The 24,306-nt window shown below is 43.2% G+C and overlaps 1 protein-coding gene and 1 long non-coding RNA gene across 7 annotated transcripts; one reads left to right on the forward strand and one right to left on the reverse strand.

The window, feature by feature from the left end:
• Positions 1–3,143: 3,143 nt before the first annotated feature.
• LOC128916220 (uncharacterized) lies at positions 3,144–17,120 on the forward strand. Its single transcript, XR_008468877.1, has 4 exons — positions 3,144–3,448; positions 3,735–3,857; positions 9,225–9,520; positions 15,794–17,120. It is a non-coding gene; the product is annotated as an uncharacterized LOC128916220 (long non-coding RNA).
• On the reverse strand, positions 9,510–22,570 carry UBLCP1 (ubiquitin like domain containing CTD phosphatase 1). 6 transcript variants are annotated; one of them, XM_054217584.1, is made up of 11 exons: positions 22,469–22,570; positions 19,697–19,890; positions 19,242–19,333; positions 18,749–18,834; positions 18,542–18,657; positions 17,365–17,463; positions 16,337–16,374; positions 13,980–14,078; positions 13,402–13,518; positions 11,900–12,027; positions 9,510–10,538 (listed from the first exon to the last, which is right to left on the reverse strand). In XM_054217584.1, exons 2-11 carry the CDS (start codon positions 19,848–19,850, stop codon positions 10,511–10,513), a joined length of 957 nt encoding a protein of 318 aa, XP_054073559.1. In that variant the 5' UTR covers positions 19,851–19,890; positions 22,469–22,570; the 3' UTR covers positions 9,510–10,510. The 6 variants fall into 6 exon arrangements, with proteins under 6 accessions (XP_054073559.1, XP_054073560.1, XP_054073562.1 ...); XM_054217585.1 differs by having other exon boundaries at positions 19,697–19,887; positions 22,469–22,561; XM_054217587.1 differs by having other exon boundaries at positions 22,362–22,472.
• Between the last annotated feature and the right edge of the window lie 1,736 nt (positions 22,571–24,306).

Raw genomic sequence — 24,306 nt, forward strand, 5'->3', positions numbered from 1 at the left:
TGTCCTAGTAAATTGTTTCTGTTCGTCACTTGTGCCTCGGCTCTCCATCCTGGCAGCCGTCTCCCCCTCGCCTGAGGCTGCTGTCGGGCCAGCGTGCTCTGAACAAGTTTCCTCTCCTCCTGCAGGGCCCATCACCTCCCATCAAAGCGCTCAGGCACAGGGCGCTGTCTCAGAAAGTCCCCTTGACAGAATAGATGAAAGGGAGCTCTAATCAATGACTTCCTTGGCCCCGACACTGCTCAGACCGCTGTCTTCCCCAGGGCGCTGCTCATCTCTCCTGCAGACACTGGAGGAAGAAGTTTGGGGGCAGAGAAGCGCAGCTGAGATGAGCTGGGCTTTGTGCCTCCAGGATATCATAGAATCATAGAATTGCCGAGGTTGGAAGGGACCTTTAAGATCATCAAGTCCAACCTTTAACCTACCCTGACAAAAGCCACTTCTAAACCATGTCCCTAAGTGCCCCATCTACCCTTTTTTTAAACACCTCCAGGGTGTTTGGGGAGAGCTCTTCAGTTATGCTGTTGCCGGATGCAAATATTGAGATTTAGTGTCAGTGGTGGGACTGCAGGCGTGACGTACTCGCTCCACTTTTCACTGAACCCAGCTGAGGCTTGGACTCTGCCTCTGTGGAGCTCTTCCCCTCTGTTAATGCTGTGACAAAGGAGAAAGCTGCTGCCTGCCCTTGCGTCCGAGCAGCTACGGCACGGCACGGCTGTGGAGTTGGTGCAAGTCCCCTCCACCCTACCAGGGTCTCAGAGGACTTTCTGCTGCTGAGGGTGCTCTGCTGTTTGCTGTTGTGTCTTGGTGGCCTGTCCAGCACCTGCTGACCCCCTGGGATGCTCCAGGCCTTGGTGTTATCTCTCCAAGGCCTGATAGGATGATGATGCTCCTCCTTGGATGATGCTCGGGGAAGAGTGGCTGGAAAGCTGCCCAGCAGAAAAGGACCTGGGGGTGCTGGTGGACGGCCAGCTTAACATGAGCCAGCAGTGTGCCCAGGTGGCCCAGAAGGCCAATAGCATTCTGGCTTGTATCAGGAATAGCGTGGCCAGCAGGAGCAGGGAAGTGATGGTGCCTCTGTACTGGGCACTGGTGAGGCCTCACCTCGAGTGCTGTGTCCAGTTCTGGGCCCCTCTGGACAAGAGGGACATTGAGGTGCTGGAGCGTGTCCAGAGGAGAGCGACCAGGCTGGTGAGGGGTCTGGAGACCAGGGCATATGACGAGAGGCTGAGGGAGCTGGGCATGTTTAGCTTGGAGAAGAGGAGGCTGAGGGGAGACTCATTGCCCTCTACAACTCCCTGGAAGGAGGGTGGAGAGAGGTGGGGGTTGGCCTCTTCTCCCAGGGGAATAACGACAGGACCAGAGGAAATGGGCTGAAGTTGCGGCAGGGGAGGTTTAGAGTAGATATTAGGAAGAATTACTTTACTGGAAGAGTGGTCAGACACTGGAACAGCCTGCCCAGGGAGGGGGCTGAGTCACCAGCCCTAGAGGTGTTTAAGAAACGTCTAGATGTGGCACTTCAGGGCATGCTGTAGTGACAGAGACTGTAGGGTTTGGGTTTTTGTGTGTGTATGGTTGGGCTCGATGATCTCAAAGATCCCTTCCAACCATGAAGGTTCTATGATTCTTTTGTGAGCAAATTGCAGAGCGATGGGGGGGGGGGTGCAGTACCGCCGGTGGCCACTGGATGGTGCCACAGACCGGCTGGTTTCCGCAGCGGTACCGTCTCCGCGGTTCAGCTCGGAGCGCTCTGGCCCCGCGCTGGGATTCTTCCTACGGGGATTTTGTAAAGCCCCAGCTCCTGGAGCGATTAGGTAGGATCTCAACTTTTGCCTTCCTAAAAATATACGCAATACGAGGTCAAATCATGATTCAGAGACAAGGCTGAGAAAACTCTAAGATAGAAAAACAAATTTGTTTGAAAAATCCCCGTGCTGTTCTATTGCAGGGGGCAAACAATTCCGGTGGACTAAATCCCAGGCCCTGTTTTGTTTGCAAGTCTGATTAGCTCTGGGTCATGACATGCAAACATTCGCCTGGTAGCTCCAGGAGCCTGGCAGATGTCACAGGTGCGGAGGCAAAAATGTGATCCCGCTGCCAAGCTCTGATAACAGCCCTTACGCCCGTCCCGGCAGGGCTCTGCTCCTCCAGTCGCTCCAGTTGCACTGGTATTGCGGCCCTCCCGTTGGCATCAGCCTGGCAGGGAGCTCGGGGGTCTTTGACATAACAGGTTCTGCTTCTTCTCTTTGGCTTTTTGAGTGGGGGGAAAACCTCACAAATTAAAGCAGGGGCTTTTGCAGGTGCACTTGCTTGTTCCTCCCTGTTGGGCTGAGCTCTGCCATCCCTGCTGGCGCCGTCCCAGAGCAGGCAGCAACTACTCACAGCCTGCTTTTAACGTGAAATTTCAAGTGCTTGGATATCTACTCACTGCTCTGTTGTGATAACTTCTTGCCAGCCCCAGTGCCGTGCTCGGGGGCAATGGTCTCTGTTCCCGAGTGTGTGGCATAAGGCATGAGATGTATGGAGAAGGGCAAGGAGATGGGTGGTGGCAGAAGAAATGGTTCATGTCCCATCCACAGACAGGCCGCAGTCGCAGTTTTTGTCAGAGGACTGTGGATGTCTGGGAGCTCATCCTGGAGCTGTAGGGAAGTCAGTCGTGTTTATTTGGAAACCCGGCAGCAGGTAATAAAGCAGCTGTCTCATGAGTCAGTGAGAGAAGGCAGCTCCTGTTCCTCCTGTCTGGAAGGCAGACATGGTGGCCGTGGGGAGGTGGGGGTCTGTGGCACTCTGCTCTAGGACTCCACGGGGGGCATGGACCTCTCTGCCCAGCTATCGCATCCCTGCGGCATAAGCTGGGGCTGGGGGGAGGCGGGACAGGATGGATCTGGGGATACCCCTCCAGCCTTGCTCTGTTGCTTTCAGGGCACATCTGTGCTGTCTTCAGGAGGTCTCGTTGTGCCCATGTTTCACTGTGACTTGGGAACAGGAGACACAGCACTGATCCATGGGTCAAGGACCAGTTTGGGCAAACACGCTGACAGGTCCCTGTTGTAGGGCAGGAGAGAGGGACTGACACTCTGGCTCCATGAACACCCCGCCCTGTGCTGTCTCTGCTGGGTAAGATAAGGTCACTCCGCCATCTCCCCCCTGTAAAGCTGGTGCAATCCTGCTGTTGCGTGTTAATTGGCTTTGGCAGAAGCTTTATCTGAAAAGCTCCTGCTGGTTTCCTTCCCAGCCTTTAGCACTTTGCTATGGTACTTGTCCCGAGGCTTCTGCTTCTGCTCAACCTTCTGGAAAGGCAAGGCAGGAGCGGGGTGTAAAGCTCAACCGATCCTTCTGAAAGATTGACCAGTGCTGGAAACTCTGCCCATAAGTCTCTGTCTTACTGCTGAAATAGTCTGATAACTTAGTGCTGTTGCTGCTCTCTGGCTTGATTCAAGTTGCTTTGGAGGTAACGCTGTGGCTTTTTTTCCTTTCATAGTTTCTGCAATTGTGCCCTGCGCTTGACTGAGTCATGCTCTGTGGGTCTGTAATGATCTGTGTCACCTACATATCCATTAAGGGATTTTGTATGTTAATCTCTCAAGATCCACTGCTTATTTTGACGTTTTCACCTCGCCGGCTGCCCGTAACCTCTGCACGCAATGTGCTGGGTTAACTGCAGGGCGAGCAGAGCTGAGGACGAGCGTTTCTCCCCGCTGCTCTCCCCCCAGCTCACCCTTATCTCTGACCCCCAGATGTGCAGTCGGGCTCCCGGCACCCAGCTGAGGACCAGCACCGAGCTGTGGGGCTCTCAGCGTGCGTGCTTCAACGCATCTTTCCAGGCATCGGAGAGTAACCAACGGTTCCGCATCAGTGACGTAAGTTTAACTGGACTATTATTTTATAGCGTCTCTAAGGTTAAAACCAGACCGACTGTCATATAACTTGGCCAGGGATCGCTGCAATGAGTGAGTGACAAGCCGTGGGTTCAGTTGTACCCTCTCAGTGCTGCATGGCTGCATTGCGGTTCCATAAAACCATATGTTATATACTTTACTACGTAGTTGCACAACTAAACCTACCTAAATTTACTCAGTTTCGGCCTAAAGTAAATGTCTTTTCAGAGGGTTGTCATTTTTCAGTGAACCAACCAAAACAATCATATCAGGTTAAGGAAAAAAAAAATATTCACTTTAGGTTACTTAAATTCTTAAAATCCAAGACTACTTGGAAGTAGAAATGCACATACAAAATGCAGTATTTTGATTCCACTTGAAGAAGTCAGAATTTTCAACTACTTTCCTGCTTTCTTCCAGCTGCAGCTACGCACTAATTAAAACCAAGCACATTCAGAAGCTCTTAAACCATTTTATCTCAACTAATTTACTATTTTTGGGGTAGGGATATTGCTGAGATGTAACTATTAACCCACCTGTATCTGAAGCTCAGAATTTCTTTATTTTCAGGTGTTAGACACAAATTATTTAGTTTTTGATTTGTTACCCTTTGTTATCGAGAAAGGCTTTACAACATACCTGTTATGTCTAGATACACTGTAAGGGACCTACCAGATTTTTTTAAAAAAAACTACATCACTTGATCACTTTCATCTTGGAGGCAGTTTAATACACTTTTTCAAAAGCGTGCTCGTCTTGGTCCTGATTCAAGAAATACCCATCATTAGGACAGCGGGGGGACCCCGAAGTCCCGCTGGCACCAGTGGCACTAGAAGCACGTGCTTGACATTCCGCTCATGCTCACCTACGGAACTGCTGCCTGCAGCTGTCCCTGCTCCCAAATGTCACACACCCACCCAGGGCACAAAACATGGACTTGAATACAGAGCGCAGGGGAAGGAATCGCCGAGCCTTGCAAAATACAATTCTAAAGCCACCTACCTCACTTCGCCCTAGGAAGGAGGGTGTCTCAGAAAGTTTTACCAGAATTTGTGAAATTATTAACGTCATTCTTCCTGTGCCACCATTTGTTCTTCCACTATGACCCAAACTAGGGGAAAACACCTGAGGAAAGAAAGTTTGATGCTTATCAATGGAGGTCTTGGCTTGTAAACAACCAATAACGTACAAAACTCATCAAAGCGCTCAGTTGCTACAGCACCCCAGCACGCTGCCTCCGGCAGTGCGTTTAGAGTCCACTGGGCCAGTAATGCACAAATGGAGAGACGTGATGTACATCCGCACCAAGAAGCTTTTAAGAAACGAGGAAAAATTCTAGAGCAGTGGGGGTGGGAAAAAACAAAGACAGGAAGGAGGTTTTTTAACTGCAAAATCACAGAGAACATACTCAGGAATATAACTCTGGGCATCAAAGCCTAGCTCATTCAATTTCTTTTTTTAATCCATCTGGACATTTCCCTCCAATATGAAGGAATTTAAACAACTTTTCTGACCAGGCTGTGAGTCAGCCGCTCCTGCCCAGCTGCCTGGCTCTGTGGCCTGTGTTCAGGAAGAAACATGGCAGGTCCAACTCAAAATCCAGGGGCCAATCTTACAGCAAGTAGAAGGATGTATTTGCTCAGACTGCCGGAGATGAAAATTCCAATCAAATCTGAAGGCTGGGGTGTTTGGCTCGAGCGTTCCTATTGGACTATGACTTCTTTGGCTGATGCTCTGATCAAGAGTTTGACTTGCTGTCCTCCCCAGAGCAGCATCGATAGTGCAGAACAAGGCTCTCATTGTTAAATACCAAATGCTTTAATGCCACAGGTGAAGACAGTTGGTCACTAAAAAGCTGATGCAATAACCTTGTGTTTCATAACATTAAAGACAAAATCTTCTGGGGTGTTGCAAGGGAAGGAGGGGACATCGCTCGGCAGCAGCAACCATGCAGGTTCTGCTCCAGGTCACCCAGTCCCCTCGCACACAGGAGCTGCAGCCAACCCTGGCCCCTGCCACGGCGCAAAGGATAAAATCTGCTCTTTTCTGATATCTGAACCCCTTGGAAAATTGTGTTGTGCGAGCAGAGTGGGGGTGCAATTCCAACTAGAAAGGAAAAAAACCAACCAATTTTCAATTAAGTGTTAATGATGCACTTTGCTTTGCTGTGCCCACCACCCCACCTGTAGTGCTAAGACCATTGTGCAATTTGAGCAGCTCCCTTTGACTTGTACCCGTTATTTCCCAACAGAAAATGAAACGGTGGGAAAACTAATGGCATGGCATTGTGCGTGTCTATGTGTGGCGAGGAAACACGCCAAGCTCTGCACAGACTCCTGAGAACTAAATGAGCATCCAAGTGCTCGCACTATCAAAGCAGCATCAAAGGATCTCCAGGGATGAGCAAACTTCATAAATAAACATAAATAAGGAAGCTCGGGGATGCGTGAGAAAGCTCATCAGTATATAAACAGTTCATTTTGAAATCCTCTATTCTAAACCACCATTGGAATGATGGACGAATGATGAGGTTGAGGCCTGGTGTGACTATCGGGGATCTAAAAGCTAACGGGGGGTGGCAGTGTAAAGGATCTGGAGTGGAGAATACAGCTGGGCTGGGAAATAAAGGTCTGAGATAGTGTTGTACAGCAGCTAAAGCCGGGAGAGTCAAACTAGGCACTGTTAAGGCATCATAGATGTTTTTCACCATTCTCCAGGAAAACCAAACTGAAATCATTCAGCTCTTGCCATGGAGCAGCTCTTCCAGAGTCTTCCGAATTTCTTCTACTTAACACACGTCCCGATTAGTGCGGAGCCCTTTCAAAGCACAGGTGCCAGTACAACACCCTGGTAACTTACGGGTGGCACGAGATATTGCTAATATTACTTACACAAGGAACTCATAACACTTGAAAGATGTACCTTGTCTTCTCCAGGATAGATCAGGGTTTTTCTCTTCTAGCCCTGTTATTCTCTCCCTCAACGTTTCCGTTCCACTGGAATCTTTCTCCATCGATCCCAGCTGAAGCACTTCATCAGCGCCCCTATGCTGGGTGCAGCGGTCGCCCACGCTAATACTGGCCGTGACTGCACTGTCAATAGCCAAATGTCGGAGGGCTCTGCCCTCCAACACCTCTTCATCCAGCATTTCTGGTTTTAAATAGCTTTAATCAATCAGGAGAACTCTTTATTTTTCTCTACCCTCTGAAACATGGTTTTTTACCTAGGCTTCGCCTCATGGGCGGAAAGAAAGTATTCGGCATTTCTCACATCAGGCTTAAATACATCCAGAACAGACAGAGTGGAAAATTGTCTTAAACCCTTTGGCATCCACTTGCTGTCAGTCGCATGTCAAGTCAGGAATAAAAATTGGCAACTAGCTGTAGATTTCAGAGTCATGCGGCAGGATTTGTGGAGCTGAATTTGCAGTTGGGTTCTTGGCTTCAGCTGTCACTCCGTGTACCGGCAGCGATGAGCAGTCATGCCGCAGAGAGGCATTAGAGTTGTCAGGTAGCCAGAGCTTACAGAAATAACTTCATTTTTAAATGGACTGTCTCTTTTGGTATGAATAATCAGACAGAACAACATACAAAATACTTGACATGTACTGGGAGCCCGGTACAGTCTCTGACATGTGAAAATATTTGGAATATTTCAGACTCCACTTAATGGAGTTTCTACAGAGTTTTGCAGAGCAGTAAATTATGAGCTCTACAATTAAGCCAGACACTCCCTCTCTTTGATTGTGCTTTAATCCTATTTCTTTTAACAGAGACTGTGAAAGCCATTGATCAAATATTTCTCAGGGACCTCAATGTAATCTAAAAGAAAATTAAATGTTAATAGGGAACAAGGCTTTAAACTTTGCTATTCATAGTTATTCCCGAGCCTTAACTAGATTTTGGAAGTACAAGTAGGTCAAAACTGCCTTCCCTATTGAAAAGGAGAAACAAAAAGTCAGCAGAGGTGGTTTTCTCTGAACTTGTGAGCAGTAACTACGCTATTTTGGGGCTAAGCAGACAGGTAGCCATTTATCCTTGCAGTTATACTAAATTCTGGTAGTTTGGCACAGCGTTGTGTTGTATGAATAGCCCAGAAGTCTCGCGTAGTACAAAGAGGAGAGCTGCGCCGCGTCGGCCAAGGTTCCACCCAGCAGCGGTTAACAAGGAGCAGGCAGGCTTGGCCACGATGCGTGACCCGCTCCCATCTTCCTGAGAACCTCCAATTCTCCTATTAAGGACATCGGAGCTTCCCAGCCCGTTCCCTTTAGCAGCTGACCAGGGACTTGTTCATGAAGTTGTCCAACTCCTTTCCGACCTGCTGATGCCACCTGCCTCCACAACAAACCGTGGCAACGCGTCCCAGATTGCCGCCTGCCGCTCCGAGCGATGCTAAGCCCCTCTCCTATTTGTAGGAGTGACCCCTCGTTCTAGTGCTGTGGGATTTCGTGAACGTCAGTTTTGCGCTTGCCTTACCCGCAGCTTCACGATTTTATAAGTCTCAGTCATGTCTCAGCCAAGTAAATCACTGCAGCATTTCTAGAAAATAGCCAGGAAAATACACAGGCTTCTTTTGCAAAAAAAGGAAAAAAAAAAAAAAAAAAAAAAAAAAAATTAAAATCGCAAGACTATTCTGCAAAAGTAAAATATAAGGGAAACAACATTAGTTAAAAGACATAACGACCCGTCAGCAACAGCAATGTGTTACCAACACACCAAGATCATACTCTTGCATATTCCAGTGCAGCTTATAAAATATTTGTAAGGGGAGTACACATCTACTTCAGAGCAGCAAATACTTCCAAATTCTGGGACGAAATTCCAGTGTCACTGAAATAAAAAAAAAAAAAATCCAATTTGTTTTTTAAATGTTCCTCGTATAAAGCAGAAGGAATATTGGTCGTTCACTGTAAAACTTGTTTGTGTGCCAACTTTGAGCAAACAGATACTGGCGTATGTTCACATACCTTCCCTTGGTTCTGTTTCCTCTGTCTGGCCGCGTAGCAGACTCCATAGGTGATTCAAGTGCAATGCCTTGATTTCTTTCAGTTCTTTAAATGGAGAGGTTTTCTAGTACACTGGCTACCAGTCCTGTATTCCAATATCTATGCTACTGCAGGATCACTGTTCTGGCCCGAGGGACTATATCCGCGCTGCACGTACATGAGTGAGTCAGCCCTCTCGTTCAGAAATCAGCTCTAGGAGACAAAACTTCAGAAATTCACCCTCCATACTTAGCTAAAACAAAGAGTTTTATGCATCGGGTTTCTGGTTTACTGGTTTAAAACACAGCTTGGGTTGGCGCTAAACCACAAAGAGCAGCAGGAAAAAACTGTATATTTTCTGACAGGTCACTGAGCCGGAGCCTAACACGCTCATCTTAACAGCTCATTTGTGTCTGCTGTCCTGACATTCTGACACTTGCTGTCAAGGCTCCTTTCCCAGGCAGCTACGCGCTTCGCTATTCGACACCACTGCCCTCATCTGCAGCGGCACACACCAGTCTCTCACTTAACTACGGATGGATTCCAGTGTCTCTGGAATCCAAAGAAACACCCCCAAAAAACGAAAATGAAGACTATCGATGGCTTCTCTATTACACAAGCTAAATGTTTCAGACAGCACAGGACACAACTTATGAAAAAGGTATTTATTATTTACACAACTGCTATAGTTCCTTAAGAACAATATATACCATTTTTATTTGAAAGGGTCAGTCTTCTTTCAAATACATGAACTGCGTAATGCACAAGTGTTGGTAATGCCAAACAGCAGTCACATCACACTTCTATAGTGCAGGCATAAGCAGCGCAAGTAAATGATATTTCAGAACAGTATGGCTGAATATTGTATTTAAACACAGTGTTTGCACTTTGACAAGATTTAGCTAGAAGAGAACACGGGTTTTGTTCATGCTTTGTTAGGAACGTGACTTTCCCATCTGAGATTTAAACCCTTTATCTGACGTATGAGAATTTTTCAGGCAGACTGCTTTTCACTTACCAACTAGGAGTGGGTTTCTCTCCCCTAAAACTTCAGTCTTTTGTTTTCCAGTAAACACTGCTTTATAGTACAAGTTCACACACTGGGGTAAATTGGCCACAGAGGTGGTACCTTCCCATCTTACTGTCTTGCACAGAGAAACACTGACATACTAATACATACCAAACTTAGACAACTTGTAATTTATAGACTTAAATACTGGAATGGGAGAGGGAGACTGTTTCTAAAGATGGAGGGAATAGAGGGCTTATATAATTCATACACTGCCAAAGTTGGCTTCTTACTCAACGTTTTTGGTCTAAATATTTCTTTTTTGTAGTTTCAGAATGGTTTTGGTCTTTAATGGTTATGGTTGTACTTCGTCAGCAAAGGAGAGGAAAGGATTTTAAGTAGTAACAGCAGAATTGAATGCAAGAAAAAGTAACTGACTTGTTTCTCCCACTTTGAGCTTATTGCTGTGATCTTTTAAAAAAAAAAAACCCCACAACCAACCACCTGGAAGACCAAGTATAGCAGTCATTCTGGCATTGGATCCAGTGTCCAGCACTATTATACTCTAGCGTAAAAGCAAGGAAAAGTCCAATGATCTTAGTTATGTTCCCTTCAATTCAGTGCCACACAATTTTATTAGCGTTATTGTCCTTGCTTCTTTGAAAGATACCTGGAAGAAACAAAAGCACAGTTTTTCACAAAATAAGAGGTAGGCACAAATATATCTAGTACCTCTTATAAACTCAAAGTATGAATCTGCTTTCTTTCCTCACTAGCATCCCCCTATTGATAATCAAAAATTAGAAATGTGATCAATACTACTTATGGTCTTATTTGATTTCAACATTCTTTAAATTCCATGATAGGTTATCTTACAGTAATTCAAAGTCATGTTTTTAGTTACTCTATTAGGTTTTTTAAACAAAAGGGAGGAAGGAAATGGAGACGTGTTTTATTCAAAGAGGTTGAAAATTACTTCAGTTGGAAAAGTAGCTATTACATCCTTTAAGATAAAAAGGCCCATTAACTATGGCACTCCTTCAACTGAATTCAAGACTTCAATGAACAGTCATCCAGCACAACCTGAAAGAAGAGCCCTGCACTAGCTTCTTTAGAGAATCTCAGTTACTCCACAATATTTCTCTTCTGATCTCATAGTTCTTTTACCACTACAGCTGGAGCCACCTGGTGACACTGAATTCTTTGCAAATGCTCTAGAAAAAAAAAAAATCCAACCAATTTCACTGACAGTGTGAGATAGCCAATGAATTTCACTGCTTTTAAAGCTTAACATTTGACTTTCTGTTTTAATCAGAAACAAGAAAGAAAACTGTATCAAGGCTGTTCTTTTAAGCACTGAATGAGTGTTTTTCGAATAGCGTATTTATTGCACATGCTTTTTTTCACGTGTATTGAAACCTCAGGCTGTTGCCTAAAACCATTAAGAATTTTGCCTAAACACTTCAGCTAATCATTCTCTAGCAAGAATTAGGATGCTAACTGGTGCCTTAAGCGTCTGGAAAAGTCTTGTTCATAACACAATAACTAACGTTTCAGAGCCGATGAATACCGTAATAGCACACAACTTGGATAGTGACCGAGAACCACACTGGAACTCCCCAAACCTCTGAAGTAACTGCCAGAAAAGTTGTCTCCTAACAGAGGACCTGAGCTCTGAACTGACAGCCTAACTTTGTAGGGGTGGAAAGAGAGAGATCTCCAGGGACCAGGCTCCTTCAAAATTTCTTTTACCTTTAGGAAGCATAATTGCTTCACTGAAAACAATCAGAGGTCCCGAATACTGGAGAAGTATGAAAAAAAGTCCATTCCATTAAAATCTTATCATTTTAGGGAAGCAGCCCAAACACTATAGCCTTATTAATGTTCTACTCAAACTAAGGGACCTTCATAACTTCAAGCGATGTCAAAGTTCATCAGCTCAGTTGTTTACGGTCTTTGTGCAGAGAACATCAAGCAAAACACAGCGAGGTCAGGGACAGAAGGAGGAAAGAATTTTGACTTTGTTCTTACCTTTCCCAATGTTTGTGATTCAGCTCCAAAAAGTCATCTAATTTTGCTATTTCTTTGAGGTATTGAGTGAGCTTTAGAAGCTCCTTGTCTTTATCCCGATTTAAATGTGCTTTCATAAATGGCCTTATCTATACAAAATAAACAAACTGGGAATAACCATTGGCTCAAAGTAAGAAAAATGCTTCCAGTTCTCTATCATTTACCACCTAATTAAAATATATTTTCAGTACTACACCAAGTTATAACTTCTCTTAGGTAAAAGGAAGAAAAACCTTTTCCATTAGTGGCCACATCCAATTTTGTTATTCATGCAAACCGGACTGTCGGGATTTTGTCTTGTATTCCCACCAGGAAGAGATTTGTTTTGTCTTGCACTTCAGTCTTTCCCCTCCCAGTCAGACAGAATGATAAAATGATCTGGAATGTTCTGCCACAATTTTCTAACGTGATTTCACAGCTGGTTTTGGAGGAGACATGAGGGGGTTTCAGCTCTATGAGTTGTGTGGCATCACTGGAACCAGATGCTTTTTTTCAACAAAAAGCATTTGACAACAATCATAGCTTCTGTGAAAAGAGATGTCAGAAATAAACTTTATCTGACAACTGCTTTAAGCTCGGAATACACTACACCTGGGCCTTGTTTCAGTGATTCAACATTCTTGTCTGCAGTTCTGTTAGCAACATTTTGACAAACATCTTTTAAATCTGAGCTAGAGGGAGCTCTCTGGATAATCCTCTCCCAGCCAGATCTTTGATATTCCTGAGTCTCCTAACAGTGTACAGTTCCAATTAACCTCAGCTTGCTAGATCTCATCAATTGCTATCCTCCTCACATCATGGATACTTTCAAAGAAACATCACCTTGGATTTCTGTATTTGAAAATATTTTTTTGTTTGTTTTGTTAAGAAATTTATGAGGGTTTAGTACCATACTGCTGTACCATCATCTATAGGCAGAAATTTAAGTTGAATCCTTCTTATTCAGAACCAGCACTGATAATGGAGCAGGTACTTGTTGACAATTTTATAAAACGAAATATTTGCTGTTCTGCAGCCAAAATGGTTCGAGGTATTATTATTCCCAGAACAGAATGTTTGGCATTACATTGGCATACTAGCAGGAAGTACGGCAGCTCTTCGTTTGACTTATTTTCTGAATATAACCACTCTTGAGATTGAACATCACATATTTCGATGGTGCTTGTCAGCAATGCCCAGCTTTGTTATGGCTTGCAGGTATAATTTAAGCAGAAACAATAATTTCATTGATTTTGGTAGGCTCTTAAAAGCTCACCTAATAGTGAAACAAAGCTTATTTAAAACTACTATTAGTGAAACATTAGTCCAGACAAATGGCCATTTAAATTAAAAAATACAATAAAATATGCATCTTTGCTAGTTAAGAATAGCCTTTCTTTAAGAAACAGCAAAAAAAGTATGAGAAAGTACTACCTGAAATATAAGAAAAAGTAGTAATAAATGAAAATTCCAGTTAAAAATACCTTGAGTCCATTTTGTGGATTCATTAGGAAGTTTCGGCCAATATCATCAAACATAATAGTATTTTTTTTGCTGTAGTATTCTGAAAACTTTCCCCAGATAACACCAAGAGGCTTCACCTACAAAAGCGTAACACATATAAAGGAACTGAGATAAATGAGATCGCATGCAGGAGATAAAAAATACGAGTCTAGGGAACTTGAGTCCAAACTTGAATGGACACTTGTATTCTTTTGCTGAAAAACTGGTAGTTGGGCTTTAACAAGGGAAGAGACGTGAAATAGTATAACACACTAAATACAACCCCTACTGAAGAAAATCTTTCTGTTAGTAATAAATTTTCTTGCAACAGTTATCTATTTGACTTGAAAGCAGTGTCATCCAAATGTACTATTCAAATTAAAACTTTTAATGTTAATAGATAATTTCAGCAGGAAAAAAAAATTATCTATGCTTCCAAGATTCTCATGCTTTTCTTGCATGAAAACTCCAGCACAACTTTATTGTTGAATATTTTAAAGGGCTATAATAACAAGTCAGTTGAATTTAGAAAAAGATCAGGAAAAGACCAGGTACCTACATCTATTAGTCCTCTTCTAGGAGTGTGCACCGTTATCATGGCAGCACTGTCCAACATGAAGGTTATCTTGTAGTTTGCATTGGTACTCACTCCAAGCTCCTGCATCACAAAGATTTGTTATTAAAGCTTCTAATTATGACAGTTTTACTGCTGTACAACTGGAACCATGATTATAACACATTGTTTGTGAAAGGGTGAGCTGCTGGGGATTACCAGATACGTACCATAAGTAGATATCAGGGGGGATTAATTTTTTTTTACCTAATGAGAATCATAAAAGTACACCATTCCACCACGAGAGAAAAAGCTGATAGGAATTTATTCTTGCAGTGTTTACTATCAGAAACTGAACAACTGATGTCAGTATAAAATCAAAGCAACTTTGCAGAAGAGAGAAAATAGAGAGGTCTTGCTTCATACCTTCGTGCAGAACATTGCACGAGTTCTACATGCCTCGACTTTCCTCAGTATCTATAGCAAGGATAGCAACTGTGTACTATCTGCTATTTATTCCTTCCAGTAAGTGGCAACGAATCGCAGCCCAAGCAAAGATGAAATACACAGTAACAGCTCATTGCTACCCTTTCCTCCTACGCACGTCCAAGACAGCCAATGTTAGTCAGAAATCCGTCAGTTTGCACTTTAAAGATTTGATAACTCCTGAAATAAAGACTCTAAGGAAAACTCAACGTTTTTAGAAGAAACCAGAACTTTGACTAGATGAGAGAGTGTTATTTCAATTTCAAATACTTTCCAGAGCTGAAAAGTAATAGTAAAATCTGCTGACAGATTATAACACAGATATTGCTGACTTAATTTCTGGTGCGTGCAACAAGAGTAATATGCAAAGCAATGCAACAAAGAGAAAACACCCACTGCAATGGCTCTCTTTCAGATATCCAGCCACACTGAACTGATTTGCTTTTACATGAAAAAGTAAGTGTTGCAAATGAAAAGCGCTACCTACCTGGGTCAGTGTCCTGCTACACTAAAAGAGCTAGCTGTTCTAGACAGTCTGAATTCCAGGCATAAGCAGACGGTAAATGAGGGATTAAACTTGGTTACCTGATACTCCTTTTTAATGCTGTTCCTGCTTTGTAGTTTAAAACAAAACCTTTAATGCCAAGTATCGCTGGGATCATTGTTCCCTGACAAAAAGTGAAACTTTCAGAGGTGAGCGCACCTCTGGTTCTATCAGTTTAAGGAGAAACAGCAGTTGTCATCTAGTGGTAAGAATCTTAACTGACCAAGATCCTGGAGTGGGCATAGAAAGGTTGTGATTCAGTAAGATATGAAAGGGCTAGAAAGGTCACCTAGAAACGTAAAATTGTGACCGGTGCAGGGGAAACAGCCTAGTTTTGAACAATGGTCTTCCACAAGATTGAGTTCTAGCCCTGCACTGACAGATAGAACGTAAAGAGAGATCTAACACTGCCACAAGAAGTGCAACGTTTGCGAGGCTCAACACGGATTTTACTCGCACTAACTCCACTTCATAGTTCTGATTAAAGGTTCTCGTTTCTGAGATCGCTCTGAGACATTTTTGTTTCTTTAGGGAAATTGTAGCAATTCATTATTTTGAGGAAAAGAACACTGGAAAAGGTGCTTTGCTCTGTTAAAAACTGAAAAAACGGTTAGTCTATAACAAAGACTGGAGATACAAATGCTTAACTTTGGAAGAGTTTTCCCTGGAAAGGAAACAAGCTCTGATTTATAAGCATAAAAAAACCAACCCACCAACCAACTGTACACCAATTCTTAGTAAGCTCATTGGATTTACAGCTAAGCCTGACTGTAAATATGTTTACCACTAGGTCAGCTGTGCAAAACTGGCAAGTTGCCCGATTTAGGTACGGAAGAAACTAGGATTGAAACAAGAGCTCTTACGGATGTTTAATAAGGAAGAGGAAGCAACAGAACCACACAGCTGCAAGAGGTGCAAGGTAAATATGAAAAGAGTTTCCTCTTGATAACCTACTCCAGCATGCTACATCTGTCTGCTCCTTCAAAAAAAATATTATATTACACTTACCGACTGTAACTCTATAATTAGAGATAAGATGAAAGCAACTGTGAAGGCTGCGTGACTAATCTGAGTTTCAGCAGGTACTGACTTGTGTTCAGTTCTGCTAAATTTAGCACCTACTGCTGATAGTTTGTGTGGATTTCTAAAATTAGATTTAATCTAGTTTTGTGACAAAGATAACTTAAAGTGACTATGAAGATTTAAAAAACTCAGGTTTTGATTCATACAGCCTCCCCAGTTGCTAACGCTCTCTATAACGCTGAGCACGAGTCCAACTATACGAACAGCTGGCCGGACTAGAAACAAATGACACCTTTTCAGAACAACTTACTTTCATTTTAGCTTCAATCCACTTCATATTAGTAGCAGCTGAAACAAAAGGGAGAAAACAGAAAGAATACTTTATCAAAATAAGTAATTGACAGGCAAAAAAGTAACAAGCCAAGAAACTGTTCACTTAACATACCAAATTTTTAGACAAAATTTAATTGCAGAAAGATCATCCTTGTTACAGCATTTAGGGTTCACTGCCTTGAAGACAGTCTTCCTTCGTGGAAGTTTACTTTTATTTGGAAAAGCTTACTGTTCGCATGAACAACTAGACGAAGCACTGCATGTGTTTAAATCATTTTCTAGATCAGCTGTTACTGAACTTCAGCCTGCAGGACAATAAGTAATGGGCTACACTTGGTTTGAGGAACCATACTGCCTCTGCAGGATTTTCTCCTGGAAGCCATGATAAGAATACACAAGGCCTAGAAAGAACAAGGTGTCAACACTGCCCGCTGATCTAAGAATATGTAGAAACATCGTTCCAGCCCATGAAAACTAAATTTTGTAATGCAATTTTAATATGGTTTAAACTCTGCACTGGCTAAAGTCTGTTCTCCAGCTGTTGGACAGGAAGTGAAACAGCACGCAAAGGCAAACGATCAACCATCCCTGTAGACAGGAGAGTTTGGTTCATTTGGCAGTTCATGACTTATTGTCTGGATTGAGATTATTTGTAAAGATGGCTATCAAACAGTGTTTGAATGTTTATTATACAATTCTGTTACTTCAAGCACTTGTTTGTTTGTACAAAGTAACACTCAGTAAAGTGATGTTGAGCTTTATGCTGTGATTAGATCCATTCATGTGAGCAATATGTGGTGTTTTTTCACGTAAGAATTAAGATTTTTCTAAATCAGCTAATAGCTGTGCAAATATTCCTGCTGAATGCATTACAGCTAAGCATTCCTGTATTGTTTTAGATCTCGTGATTCGCACTAAAAAGCAATATAAAAACCTCCCACTTGGGAGTCTCTGCTCCAAATGGCAATTTACCAGAAAGTCTTGGGTATTGAGTACAAAACTTACACCAAATTACAATATCATAATCCTCATACGCAGATGTCAGGAATTCATGGAGGTATGGCCTCATCAGTTCTACCCCAGTTTCAGCACATGATCTGTGGTCTAAAAAGAATATAAGAGATAAGCAATTAATTATTAAAGTTTAAGTTAAGTTATTAAAGTTCCGTCTGACTTTCCTCTCTATACAGAGACCTGAAGAGTTTCATGAGGGAAGCACTGGGGCACTTTAAAATCATGAATGAATTCATAGCAAACTACCATTCCCATTTTAAAGGTGGAGAGAAGCAGCAGAGGGGATATTTAACTGTTGATCCTTACAGGTATTTGAGGGCTTCGCTAATAATTAAATCAGAGATCTGTAGGTCTGAATATCTTTAAAGAGTTGGGCCAAATAGTTGATCCGTGCACCTTAGCAAATTTGTAACAGCCCAGATACGAAACAGATTCCATCAAACCTAGTCCAGTCAATTTTGTGAACATATATCAAGCTTATTTCAGGCACGCAAACACTGCCTGTTCCAATTAGAAAACTGTTGTCAAATTCTGCTAGCAGGAGACCTCTAAATAAAAATTTGAAAGTCAGTAATAGGTTGAATTTTGATCTCATATTGTAAACTAATCTCACCAAAAAGGAAAGCTAAGGAAAAGGAATTAGGCATTTACTGCTTAGAGCTGTCATGACACACCTACGTCCCAGAAAATTAAGTCAGAAGGAAAATTCTGGCTTCCAAAAAAACCAGTCTGACAGAATTTTCAAGTAAAACATGTTTTTGTGCATGTTTAGTAATAATCTGGAAATAAAATTTGAAGCTATTCTCCCACAGCCCTCAAAAGGGGAGTCAACCAGGTCCAGACCGAGATCGTTATTTTACAATATCTTGCCCTGCCACTGTGATGTCCAAGACACAAGTTGGTCAAGAAAAGATTCTTTGGATAGAATACTGAATTTCTACTTTCTTATGTTGCTGCACTAAAATCAATAATGTGCAACACTTAAAAAGCCCAACACTTTTCAAAACATGAGCAGAAGACCCCAAAATATTACAAACCAGAAGTCACGCAGAACAACACATACCAAAGTTACTAAAGTAGATTTGTAAAGCAAAAATCAAGAAATGTGAACTGGCAAATAAACTGGCCTCTCAAACAAACAAAAACCACAAGTTGCATAAAAACTCACCAAATAGTGTATAATCGACATCTAGCACCAGCAGCTTTTTTCCTTCTCTAGGAGGGTTCAGAATTTCCACCTTGTATTCTTTAACTCTGCGAGAAATTTTTAGTAGGTTTTCTTCCCTAATGTAACAGTGCAAAAAGTTACAGTTAATTAAAACGCATTACTGTACATTCAACAACAGGACTGTTTTTAATAGCTGAAACTCCTAACCTATTTTCTACTTCCACAACTTCCTCTTCAATATCAAAGTCATTGACAACATCATCATTATCAGGAGGTGGCCCAAGGACATCTTCCTAGAGGAATAATAATAAAAGATAACTAGGATCACTGAAGGAAAATAACAACGGATATCAACTTTCTGTTCCTGCACATTACAGGAAAAAAACCACTACTTAACCAAAATTATTTCACTTTACTAGTGGAAAGACCTACTAAAGTACATGACCGTTCAGATTTGAGAAGTCAGTGTATATCATAATAATAGGTTTGTACTTAAATCCAGAACAATACAGGAGTTTAATGAATACACTGCTATCAGAGTTCTGCAGAAAAGCTTACTTTACATAGAAAAATAAACACCATCAGAAATCTACTGTACCTTCTGTTTTTCAAATAATATTCAAAATTTAAAATCATAATGAGGACACATACATATAAGCATCTTTTCCTGTTTAAGCTAATAAACAAGTAAAATATTTACCAAACTCTCTTCACGAGTGCCCATCATCATAATTTTAGTATTTGGTTTCAACTTGAGAGCTCCAAGCTTAACATCATCATCCGCAGGTTTGCCTATAAAGCGAGCAGATAATTTTTTTACTGGGTAGAGAGATTTCAGGAAACTGTCAATACATTGCATTAATTGAAATAAGCTCCCGATCAAACACCAGAACACCCCAAGCTCTATTATTGTCCTTCTCCATATACAGATACATTGCTTGTCTGGCTAGCAGCAATCTAACTTTTTTTAACGTATGTTTGCTCCACTTCTATGTCAGCCATTAAAAACTGACCAGGTAGATGTATCAATAATAAACAATATCCAGTGACACATAAAATTCCTACGTTCATTCAAAAGCTAGATCTGGGAGGCAGATGTCCTGTTAGTATACATCCCAGGCACATCCACCACAAATAATAAATATGAGTATTTACCCTTCATTTTAAGTCCAAGTAGTTTTTGACGCTCTGGTAACACTCCAGTAAGGCCTTTAAGAGACTGCTTCAGATCCAATACTGTGTCTTCTTCTGATAGCGAGGTTATCGTATATTCCTGTCCACCCCATTTTATTATGAGAGAGAGAGACATCCTTGAAGCATATGTTCAGTATTATTTTCTGAAAAATCTGCTGCAGGAGGAAAATACTATGGTCACGTAAGGAAGAAATAAGAAAATTACTCTTTCAGAAATCAAACCATACAGTATTTTTAAAGTATTTTTGTTTTTTTTATTATATTGTACATCAGAGCTGTTTGTTTTGCATGAACAGATGATAAACATGTTGATAAAATGTTGGAACTAAGGGAGAAAGAACAGCACTAAAACCGGGCCTGCGAGTTCCACTCCAATGTATTTAGCAATGTCACATTCACCGTTTGCTCCAGCATATGCTCATTTGCCGTGTGTTCTGTGCAGGTACAGCCTGTTCACTGCACAACCGACACCCAAGCAGAGCACTGCAGTATCATAAAAGTCATTTCAAATCTCAGAAGTGCCCTCTGCAATAATTACGCAACCAGCCATGAATATCTTTACGTATGTAACAACAAAACGGCAAATACGAAATACCTAAAATACATAAACCCATAAAAATAGTTCCAAACCCAACAGTTCATTTTTAGCACTGCATTTCTCTTCACTTTCACTAAAATCCGTGCAATACCTGCAGTAATACACACCCCAGGTCACGTCTCACTGTAGCAATATCAAAGTAGGAGTTTGAAAACAAAGCCAAAATACACACCTACACAATGCAATTACACTGTAAGAACTGCACTTTCACTGCAAGTGCTGACAAAACAACCATAATTATACTATCTTTAATTTACACAGCATCGCTTATAGAAAATTGTATTTAACAGTTTAGTCCTACATTAAACACAGCAGAAAACCAAGATTTTTAGCTTTATGTGGACGGAAAGACATGTTTTTTCTGCTCAAGCTTGGAAACAGAGAATCAAGGAGATAGAAAGGTATGAAAAGGCTGTTTACAGGCTGTCAGGAGATGCAGAGAAGGCCTCTGCACCACTAATGGTAAGACTGTCCTCGAAAGACTTGATATTCACAAAGAAGATAGAGCAGACCTGTGAAAAAAACTGAGGCTATCCACCTTCAAGAAATGCATTACACCAAGAAATACAGGTCTGGTAATTCTGAAAAATCTCAGAATCCCAAAATCTGATTCCTCTTCCTCCCTGGCATCATATTCTCGAAGGTTACCTGCTCTCAGACAAAATAATTCTCATTTATATAGGAATTAAGAAGGAATAATTAGGAGTGAACAAATTACTCAGGCATACCCACCAAGCTCAGACCAGATGAGAAATAGAGGGCTAGATACAACCTGCTTGCTGAGGACACTAGAAGCTACACCTCCACACTATTCCCTCTAAAAGCCCTAAAAACAAATTGAAGAGGAAAACCGGTATCACAGAAAAATGAAATTTTCTTCCTCCCCCCCGCCAAATCAGACAGGGACCTGGTATTATCCTGTGGAAAAGACTCATGGAAAAGGGGTCTTAGAAGCACCAAGAAATTAAACTGAGGTTAAGGCTGCATAGCATCAGGCACTCTTGATACATAGGGTCTTTATCATAAATTATCCCTGTCCATAACCCTTAGACTAAGTTTACAGAAAGAATTTATTGTCTGTTTTCTCACCTGTACCGTACACCTCAAATCATTCTGCAAGAAAATGCACAGGGCAAGAACTGTAAGGGAATTTCTCAAGTCTTTGTCCAGCACTAAACTGCAAAGATCATCCCTCCCAAAGCTGAGCACTTGACCAGCTGTCTGTCCTTACTGAATTACAGTCCTGTCCAGATAAGGGCTATTAGAAATGCCAAGCAGAAAAAAGACACCTTTACTCAATGCCAAAACACTAAGGGGACTGAGTGTGGACATGAGAATCAAAGATTACAGGAAAACACAATAGGAGCAGAGAAAGTTACAGGCATTTTCAAAGTTTCCACCACCAGGGCTAGATGCCGTGCGAAAGTGAAGCTTACTGAAACGAAGCCTGCTTTGATTAATTACATTTTCAGAGCCTTTACAAGCCCCTTGGACCACCAAAAGTCAACGGGTTGGAAGGTCACTGGGACAGAGAAAATGTTAAAGTTGTGGTTTTGCAATCAAATTGTCACATTACCCCACTTTTCTTGGAAGATCTGAAGAGAGCCATCCGCACCTTTAAGTTTCACTAAGCCACATAAAACCCCCAAAACACAGAAAGTGCCCTAATGCGCAGACGGGACCGCAGTACTTTCATTATGCTGCAACAGGTGGCGGAGCGGGGTTCAAAATCAGAAGCTGCTCGGTGTCGGCCACCACTGCAACCACGTCCCCGGGCAGCCGCCGCAGGAGCACCAGCCGAGGGTCGCCTCTCCCCGGTCTCCCGCCGGGGCTGCCCCAGCAGCGACAAGGCCGGGGAGGGCCCGCAGGCTGCCGTCGGGCCTGGGGACCCGCTCCCGCCCCGCAAGCGTTACGGGGGTACCGACCCGGCCGAGACAGGCGCCCCCACGCCGCGACCGGCCCTGCCTCATCCCGGCCAGGTAAAGCCCGGCCTCCGCCGCACACGGACGGGTTCAGATCCAGCCCCACCTGGCTGCCCCGGCGATGGGGGGACACGACGGCTCTACCCCCCGCGTCACTGTGCCGCCGATCCGCCTCCCTCCCCCGCCCCTCGGCAGCGCGATGCGGCCCCTCACCCTGGCAACGGAACCGGCGCCGTCCCGGGATCCGCCGCACCGGAAGCGGAACTGGCGCCCAACAGGAAGCGGGAGGGGGCAGGCAGCGCGCGGCGCCCGCAGCCGCCCGGAAGTGCCGCGGGTTTCCCGCTCGGCGGGCGGCGGCGTCGCCGTGGGAGCGCGGGGCGGCCGGCGGCCCCGGCCTCGGCCTCCCGGAGCGGGCGCTGCTTGTCCCGGCGGGCCCGGTCACCGCTGACCGAGCCGTGTTGGGGAGGGCGGGGTGATCCTGCCTGTTCTGGTACCGGGCAGGCCGTGAGGCGAGGGAGAGGTTTCACCTCTTTAACGAGAACAGCTTTGCCCGCCTGAGGGGAGCTCCTCGGGGCTGCTCCTGTCGCCTTCACGCATGAAATGGCGGTTTTGCGAGGTAAAATTCGTGGCAGCCACGGAGCAAGGGTCCTACCCCGGCCCCCGGGCTCCCCTCGTCGCCGGCGGCGAGGCTGACTGGCACTGGAGCCCCCCCAGAGCTCAGCCTGGGCCCCATGGAGGCCACCAGCGTCTCTTTTCATTATTAACCTTGAAGGGAGATTGCTCTGTACTCAGAGATCCTGACTCAAAACTTTCTTGGCTTCTAAGCTGACTCTTACAGGCATATTATCTTTTTGCGTCTGTTGAATTGAGGGGCCCTTCTCAGCTGCTCTTGGGATTCTTGGGAATTGGCTTCAGCTGCAGTGGTTTTGCGCATGGACAACAGATGAAAAATAAGTATTTTGCACAAGTGTGGCCTTTTACAGTTGGGTATTCTGCTTTGCAGAAATAATTTAAAGGAAAAAAAAAAGTTCGGTGGTAAAGTCTGGTTTCTTATATATGTGAAATTTCTTATATATGATACAGACTGCAATTCACCTTGGCATCAGCAGAGACGCTGTTAAATTTGGGGGAGGAAATGAGAGTTTCAGTCCTCCCTCATCTTGGGCCTTGCTCTGCAGAGAAGTTAGATAATTTTTTTCTCTCTCTTTTGTTTGGTGATGAATAGGGAAGGGAACAAAAGAGCAGAGGTAAGCAGCCATGCACCAAGTACAAGTTTCTTCAGAATGCCTGCCATAACTTTTAAGAGACGTTCCCACGGTAGTAAATCTCAGTGAAGAAGTGCAGTATAAACAAAAAACATGCAGAAGTCTGATTTCTTTCCTGAGCGGATATGAATTTAATGTATCTGCTGCCTGGATATGTATTTTGAGTTCTGTTCTGTAATCGGGTTTTAGCATAAAAGCACTTCCGTTTCCAAAAGAGCAGTACAAATGGGAGACTACAGTAGTGTCTGTTTGTGTTGAGTTTAGCTTCTGATTGCAGGTAAATCCGTGTAAAACCAGTCACTATATATGTACCCCAGTCATGAAGGGGTTTCTTTTTCCTTTCACGACACACAGTTGTCCTCCACATCCAGGCAGCGCATTAGAGTAGTGCTGGAAAGCTTCCAAAGCTGCAACTAGTAATTGAAGTCACACCCTGTCATAAAACTATGCACCCTCCAGGCCTGTTTAAAAATTCAGGCTATGAAAAGGATATATACTGTGATTGCTTCTCTATTTGTTATCTTTTATATATATATATTTTTTATTTCTGGTTGGCTTTTAAAAAGCTCTCCTGAAGAGGAGGCAGTAGGATTTTGGTTTTGGGTTGGATTTCTTTTCTGTTTGATGAGGAATATGAAAAAAAGTATTTATGCATATTTAATTTCTGGTATGATACTGGTGTTTTAGTATCCTGAGCTATCACTAGGACATCATTGTTCTAGGCACTGTTGAAAAATACTCTGATCCTGACGACGTTCATGTGGCGCAGATAAATATGTCCTTTTA

Source organism: Rissa tridactyla, chromosome 11 (genome assembly GCF_028500815.1).
Source record: "Rissa tridactyla isolate bRisTri1 chromosome 11, bRisTri1.patW.cur.20221130, whole genome shotgun sequence".
Taxonomy (NCBI): Eukaryota; Metazoa; Chordata; class Aves; order Charadriiformes; family Laridae; genus Rissa; species Rissa tridactyla.